Source organism: Orbicella faveolata, unplaced genomic scaffold (genome assembly GCF_042242905.1).
Source record: "Orbicella faveolata isolate gen_17 unplaced genomic scaffold, um_ofav_v1 contig_12, whole genome shotgun sequence".
Classification (NCBI taxonomy): domain Eukaryota; kingdom Metazoa; phylum Cnidaria; class Anthozoa; order Scleractinia; family Merulinidae; genus Orbicella; species Orbicella faveolata.
In genome coordinates this window covers 5,152,923-5,160,739 of record NW_028301539.1, presented here as the reverse complement: position 1 = coordinate 5,160,739, position 7,817 = coordinate 5,152,923, and the positions used below count along the sequence as shown (strand labels likewise).

Sequence of the window (7,817 nt, the reverse complement as noted above, 5' to 3'; positions counted from 1 at the left end):
AGCATAACATTTGGTGTTATAGTTCACATCTGTCTGGAAGTTGTATGGGGTGAATCTCAAGGAGTCACTTGCTTTTGAATTTATTTTTTAATAGCTTAATTTATTCTAAACTTCACATACAGCACTTCACCATCACAATCAAGTGTAGCTAAATTTAAAACAAACTTAAGCTCTACCTTCCAATAACCCTCACTACATGTAAATGTGACACCAAAATAGCAATATAATATTATATCATTAATAAGCCCCTGTGAGGGCCATTTAGAACAAAAATGGTGCTGCTACTTTTAGGCTTAGTAATTTAAGATTCTATTTTTAGAAATTAAATTTCTATTTTATTGCTAGGAACACCTGCATTAATTACAAGAAAATAAGTTGGTTTACTAAGACATCAACAGATCTGTCTGTCTGAAAAATACTCTTGTTCAAACAAAATATGCCGACACTTCAGACTGATTCAAAAGGGAAAATGAAAAAAACAAACAAACAAACAAAAAAAAAACAACCAAAACAAAAACAAACAAACAAAAAAAGAAACAAAATAAAACAAAAAAGCAAAATAAACTGTACTGTCACAGAGCATCTCTATTTTCTCACATACGCTCTGGTAAACATCAAAAATAGGTACCCAAGGGGTACATGTGTGGGATACAAACTCATTTGCACTAACGGACATGAGCCAATGACAATAGTGTGGGATGCCACAGGTATCCCACACAAAAATAACTGTGTAAGAACCGGACAAGAGTGCAAGCATGGCAGGCAGGGTGATAATGGTTCTTCACTTTACTACCCTATCACTATGGTAAAGTCTAGCTCTGTCTTGCCCTTAAATCTGATTTCCATAGCATAAAGTAACTAAGAGTTTTCCTATTCTCCTTTGGATGGGATTCTAGTCTATCACAGGGCTCCCTTTAGCATTTAATTTACAGGTACCCATTTATACACCTGGGTGGAGAGAGGCACTGAAAGTAAAGTGTCTTGCCAAGGAACACAACTCAATGACCCTGGCAAGGGCTTAAACCTGAAGTCCTGGTTACTAACCATTAGGCCTCCCTACCCACACTTTCATTTTAAACATTGCAATGTCATTTATAGTAACCAGGATACATAAAATTTTACTGTTTTACTCTACATCGCAACATGACATTTTTCAAAATTCTTGTATAATTTACAAAGAAGTTATATCAGTATTTGCTTCAATGGCAAAACCAATATCAGGTATTTCCTGTTTACAAGTACAGAACTAATTTCGGGATCTTCAACATTAGATATCAGGGACCTAAAATCTGGAATTCTCTTGATGAGTCTGACAAAAAATTACTTGATTTTCAATTAAAGAAGAAATTAAAAATACACTTCATTGATTCATATTAAATATTACAATTACTTTAATTAATTCATAAGGATATATTCTGTTCCGCTGTAAGTTTCCATTCTGTTTGTATTTGTGAGTGTGTGTGTAAGCGTGTTACCGACCGATAACTGTATAAATAATCTATGTAACTTAATGTCTGCCCATTCTTTTAAGCCCTTATGGTTATTTTGGGCAGGCAGTACTCTATACTAATTTAATGTTTATGGTAATTATTTTATAAATTGTGAGTACAAAGAAATGGTTGTTGTTGTTGTTGTTGTTGTTGTAAACTATGCATTAACACTTGCAGATTTCGTACATCTTTTCTTGGCCTGCAGACATTTCTGGTTTGGCCAAATTTGACTTGCTTTTGATCATAATGGTACAAAATTCTCTATATTTCAGCTCAACTGAGCTTGATGTCTCTACGAGACAAAAACTAATAGTCATGATTCAATTTAACAGCTGGAGTACTTACTGGTGATGGGTGCTTATAAGAGAGAGCCCGGTGCTATTTGCACATTAACATCTGGAGGTCATACAGTTCTTATTATAAATAAACAACAACAAATACTTTAACTTGTGAACTGTAACGACTGGGACTCTCAAGATCAAAACTATTGCTTCTAATGGTACATGAATCTTGCTACACTATTTTTAATATGGTACGTGTATGTTGAAGCAGTTTCCCTCCAAATTAACAAGCTACTCAGAAACTATCATGAGTTACAGTAACACAGTTTTTAAAAAGTAAACCAGTGCATACTGGGATGACCTATTCATTACAGTCCAGGCCAAAAGAATAACTTTTTTGTCAAGGTATATGCAGGCTCTGACACTTGCTTTGTCGTAATTTCACCCATTTCGCCGATCCTCTGATTCACCATTGTGAGCATGCTAAGCAGATCCTCATGGCATGCATGCTCACGAAAAACCTCCACAATACAGCGGACAAAACGGCTTCCTTGACGTGGATTTCTGAATGATGCATACCCACTGATAGTTGAATTTGCAATCAAAATATCTGCATGCTCTGGAATAGTTTTACTAAGTTGAAAGTTGAAGCCTTTGTCACTGCTCTCTTCACTGTCGTTAGTTGATGGTTCCTGGCCTTGCTCAGTGGGGCTCTGTGGAGCATCAGCTACTACACCTTGTCCTTGTTCTTGACCTCTGCATGCCTGAATAAAAATGATTTTTGGCTTTCCCTTCAATGTCAAACATTTTTTACTACTGAAAATGTCTCGCACAGACTCAATGGAAACCGTCTTTCCATCGGCCCCATAGAACTGACCATCCTGGCCATGACTCATAAGCCATAAAACAAAGCAGTCATAGTCTTTGTGATCGTATTGAGAGATGTCACGTAATAAGTTCAAAATCTCTTGTCCTCCTTTATTTCTTTCAGTTTTCACTTTAAAATCCAGTGCTTCAAACAACTTCTCGAGTGCTGCAACATCTTCATTTGACCCAAGTCGTACATCCAACCTTTCTTGTTCTTGCTCTTTCTGTGTGGATTCAGTTCTACGGTTAAACACCTCATTGTTTATGATCAATGTTATTCCTCTGGGTTTTGATTTCATGGGGTACACCAGATCAGATTCTGGCCTGTTGTGATGGAGAATTTTCGTCAGGTCTGTTGGTTTAACAAAGGGGGCCGCTTCATCTCCAGGTGGTGGGTGAAAATGATCCTCTGAACTCTGACTATTAACAGCACCTGTTTCTGTGTTACCAAGCTGTGGAGGATGTTCAGTTGCTGTTGGGCTTAGAGCTGTAAAAATATATTAATATGCAGAAATCAGTAGAGGTACACTGCAAACCCTAAAATTATTTACAGAATTTGATCATACATTTGAAGCATGCAGTTGATGCTACGATTATCAGTTGAGTAAGGCGGGACGGAGCTTTGGTGATGAAGTTTTGTGCATAAAATTATGGTGTTGCCACAGGCAACTTTCCATGTTTCCAATTATGGTAACAATATCATCACCTGCAATTTCTCAGACTTCGCTGCCAGTGACATCAAAGGCTGACAAGTTGCCACTGGAAATGGAGCCAGTTGCCCATGACAACAACACAAGTTGAATGTTTAAACCGCGGGCCGTTTCTCGAAAGCCCCGGAAACTTTTTGGGCCCGTAAAGCCATAGCAAAATCTTGAACCTTACGATAACAGAGCTGTTTTATTCACATATTTTTAATATGAAGAGAAGTTCCCTTCATACAAGAAGTTTCAGGCGCATGCACTTCTCCGTTTTTAGATATAGGTAAAGCCTGCATGCGAGCCAAGTGGCCCATCAGGCCGGAGCTTATCCCGGTTTCTGTAGCATGAAGCGACTAGGAGTATTTCTACTTCCCCCTGGATGGGATGCTAGTCCATTGCAGGGTTAACCCCAGCATTAAGTTTGCCGGTACCCATTTATACACCTGGGTGAAGAGAGGCACTGTGAGAATAAAGTGTCTTGCCCAAGAACACAACACAATGTCCCCGGCAGGGCTCGAACCTGGACAGCTCAATCCGGAGACGAGCGCACTAACCATGAGGCCACCGCGTCTCCCCTTTACGGGGCTTTCGAGAAACGAGCCCCTGGTCACCAAACTTTCGTCATGCCTTACTCAAGTGATAATCATAAAACAAGATTAATCAAAATTATTTTCAACCGGACAATTAAAACAACAGTACATGACAACAAAATGATATAAACATGTATCACGGATTTCAAAATGTCTGTGAGCCTCTGATGAAGTTTGGGGCTTAAGTGATACCAGGCTAAGAATATTAAACAACTAGAATTCAGTTTTATTATTTACTCAGTTCATAATATAATTGTCTAAACACAAGTGCCAATTACAGCTCACGAACCACAATCTGGGAACTTGCTGAATTATGGCAACCTATAAACTCATTCCATCTCCACAGGAAAAGACACCTCAAATGCATGGTCAAAAGAAAAGAATTAAAAAACAGCTTATAAAATACCTTTGGGAACAAAAGATGCAGGTTCTTGGTGCACGTGCAAGTTGGTCATGCCACTTGTAAGATTTCCCATTCTTGACCCTGCAAAAAAGCTTTGAATCAAGACTACTGTTGTATTTACATGAAAAAGCACCACAAAGCTCTGCAAGTTTCTTGACATTGCTAATTTGAGGGGAACAAATTCAACAATTCATTTTGTTTCAAAATTCTTGGTATAGAGTGATAGCCAGCTTTATAAGCTTTAATTTGATACAGGGGTTTAGGTATCTAGAGTTTAAACCTGAAGTGCTACATCCCTTGGACGCAAGACACCTCAAAAGGTGTTCTAAAGGTATACAGTAACCTTAAGATAGGTGTGTGCCATGAAGGGGTCTTAAATCCTGACCTTATGGGATGAAGTAAACAAAAATTGATACCCCATTCAAGGGAAAAAAATGTTAAGAATGGTATGGGCAGGTCAACTTAGTTTATTTTGTTTCTGTAACATAGAACCTAAGCATGAAGCATTTAATTTGTTTTTCATTAAGCTGGGCATTTATGTACTGGAATTTTAGCTTAACAATTTAGCTACCCTATCTAAAGATCACAACAGGGGCAAAAATAATACCCTATTTAAGAATCAGGAACCATACCCTATGGAGGCAGTGTGGCCGAGTGGTAAGGGCACTGGACTTGAAATCTGGAGGTTGCGGGTTCAAGTCCTGTTCAGACCACTTAGCTGGAGTTGTTTCTCGGTAGACCCTAGTTCGACTCCTGGGTCATGCTTGTAAATAGCCCACTGGTCTGCCTCCTGCTGGTTGGGATTTTTAAGCCTATTACCTTTAGTTGATATATTTGTTTCTTTCATTTTAAGTGGCATGCCTGTGAACTAGCTAGGTGTAGCTAAGCGCATTGACCACTGTAAACAACAACACATTTGAACCCTTTCCTGTAGCCCCCTATGGAGACACTCTTTGGGTTTGTCATGCAATCATCCTTCCCCACAAACATCTGCTGAAACACAGGGTAACCATATTTACCTGATTAAATGCTGCCCTCGAATAAACGCCAAATTTTAGAGCAAAAATATTAATAAATGCCGCCCTTGAATAAACACTGCGCATTTATTTTAATATTTAATAAACCCAAAAAGCGACTGCGGTAATAATCAAGTTTGAGCAAGCCTAAAAAATATATTTTCCTTGATTGTAACAATGTTTTGATATCAATACATTCAAAGCTCGAAGGAATATAATTGAAACACAAGACCAATATACGGCAGTTCAACTTACACAAGCTTAAGAAATTTGCCTTCGAGGATAACAATGTTTTTTAGTTTGAAGTGAGTACACTTCAGTGCTCTTTCAATGCCCTTACCATACTATTGTTTGCAAGAAATAAATTGGATTTATAAACGCCGCCCTCGTATAAACACCACCCTCGAATAAACGCTGCACTCAAATCAAAAAAAATTAAATAAACGCTGCAGTGTTTAATCAAGTAAATACTGTATTTACTTAACACAATCACAGCACACTTTCTGATCAAGGCAGTGACCTTTGGACTCAGAGTAATTTTGCAAGAGACTTCAACGGATACCATCATGGCCTTTTAATGAGTATGTAGACATTACTGTCAATTTAAATTTATACCTTACCGGCAAGAAGCTATAGAGTATACTAACACGCGAAGAAATAGATGGACGTGTCAGTGCACAGACATTCATTTGGCTAGTTCCTCTTAAATCCTGGAGGCCTGCAGCAACTTCAGAAGTGATCACAAGACCCCACAATACTAGAGTGGCCCTTCATCCAGTGTGTGAAACATTTACGATGCTCTGTTTAAATCTCCCTCAAGAAACTATAGTGTATTTCGCCATGAAAAAGATGAAGGATCAAAAATCTACAAACTCGGACTGGATTAGACCCAGGATTTGAAAAATTGCATATTCACTTTGACATGCAACAGTTCGCACTGTAGTTCTCGCTCCAAGCATGGATAGTATCCATGCCCCAAGTAGGCCTATTCAGTTAATAATTAGCTTTTTATTACACAACGAGCCAGCACTGATTGGCTCTCAAGTAATTTCTACGTGATTTCCAGCTGATCTAAACGAACAAAGGGAAAGGAATGTGCTGTTTGTTTCAGCAGATGTTTGTGGGGGAGGAAGATTACATGACGATCCCAAAGAGCATCTGCATGAGAGGCTACCTATCCTGTGGCACATACCTATATAGCCTAATGGTAATCTCGTTCCTAGAGTCTTTGTTCCCCTTGACCAGCTATCGCAAAACGAGAGCTCTGGGAACAACCATTTCAGGTGTGTGTCATAGATGAAGAAAATCTGAGACAGCATAGTGAAACTGGATGGGCAGAATTCGGTTATTTCAAAATGGTTGCTCTCAGAGCTCTTGTTTTCCAACTGCTGGTCATGGGGAACGAAGACTCTGGGAATGAGATTGGCGCAATCGGTGAAGTTCTACCGTTTGAACAATTGTATCTGTGATACTGTGAGGAATTGCCTCCCTCCCCCCGCCCCGCCTTCCTCACCTGTAGCGTTTCCGGGATTACGAATATACAGTACATGTAGCTCCACGTTGGGATTACTCATTTTAAGGAATACTCATCAGCTCCCTTGCTCCCTTGCTAAACGTTCTTTCATCAAATTGGCTGTTGTCTTAAAGCATTACTTGTTATTGATTTCCATATTATTAGTCATGATCTATGATAAGAATGCAGTACACAAACCTAAACCCTCTTGCACTTGAGATCGCATTCGTGCATCTTCCTCCCCCGGAAATGGCCTTTGTAGCAAATTGTACAAATGTCGCTGAGTTTGTTGCAAAGAGTCTACAACAATGGCTACCTCGCTATCTCCCAGGAGTTTTACTTTCTCTAAGAGCACCTCGGCTTGCTTTTTTCTCGTCTTCTCGCATTTGACGTCAGCCATGTCGTCCTCATCGAAAACTTCTTCCTGATAAAGAATGTTTACGAGTTTCTTCGGTTCTAGATCTCGCAGAATCGCCGCATAACACTTTCTCAGTCTGTGTTTGTAGTAGGGAGCTGCCATCGTGTTAGAGAATCTTCAGAAGAGCCACATTTCTTTGCCAAATAATCTACTCCTTACCGAAATTAACAGGGAAGTTTGAATTAACATTTCGGGGTATTACCCGCCTATCGGGACTTTTCCCCAATCCCACAGGTCTCTTGGGCTGATGATGTCATCAGCAATTCGAGTGACTTTGACAATTGAGGGAACGTTACACACAGTAGTTACTGATTACTTAGTTGACCTTTGTTCCACTCCAGAGCGAATTGATTGAATCACGTGGGATTAGCTGCATGTCACTAATCCCGCTTGAACTTATCCACTCCTCACGTGATTCTATCAGAAAAGCCAGAGAATCCTTTTTAGTGCAAAGTACTATTGAGGTTAGGATATTAGGAAAGATACTTCAAGTAAACGAAATGCTAGTTCGTGATCGAAAACGTGGCCCTCTGCCTAGGTG

The 7,817-nt window shown here is 39.3% G+C and overlaps 1 protein-coding gene across 1 annotated transcript; it reads right to left on the bottom strand.

Annotated features, from left to right (window-relative positions):
• Positions 1 to 52: 52 nt before the first annotated feature.
• LOC149116252 (caspase-3-like) lies at positions 53 to 7,510 on the bottom strand. The gene is made up of 3 exons (XM_089282195.1): positions 7,057 to 7,510; positions 4,333 to 4,410; positions 53 to 3,125 (listed from the first exon to the last, which is right to left on the bottom strand). The coding sequence occupies exons 1-3, from the start codon at positions 7,376 to 7,378 to the stop codon at positions 2,140 to 2,142; spliced, it is 1,386 nt and encodes a 461-aa protein (XP_089138321.1). The 5' UTR covers positions 7,379 to 7,510; the 3' UTR covers positions 53 to 2,139.
• Between the last annotated feature and the right edge of the window lie 307 nt (positions 7,511 to 7,817).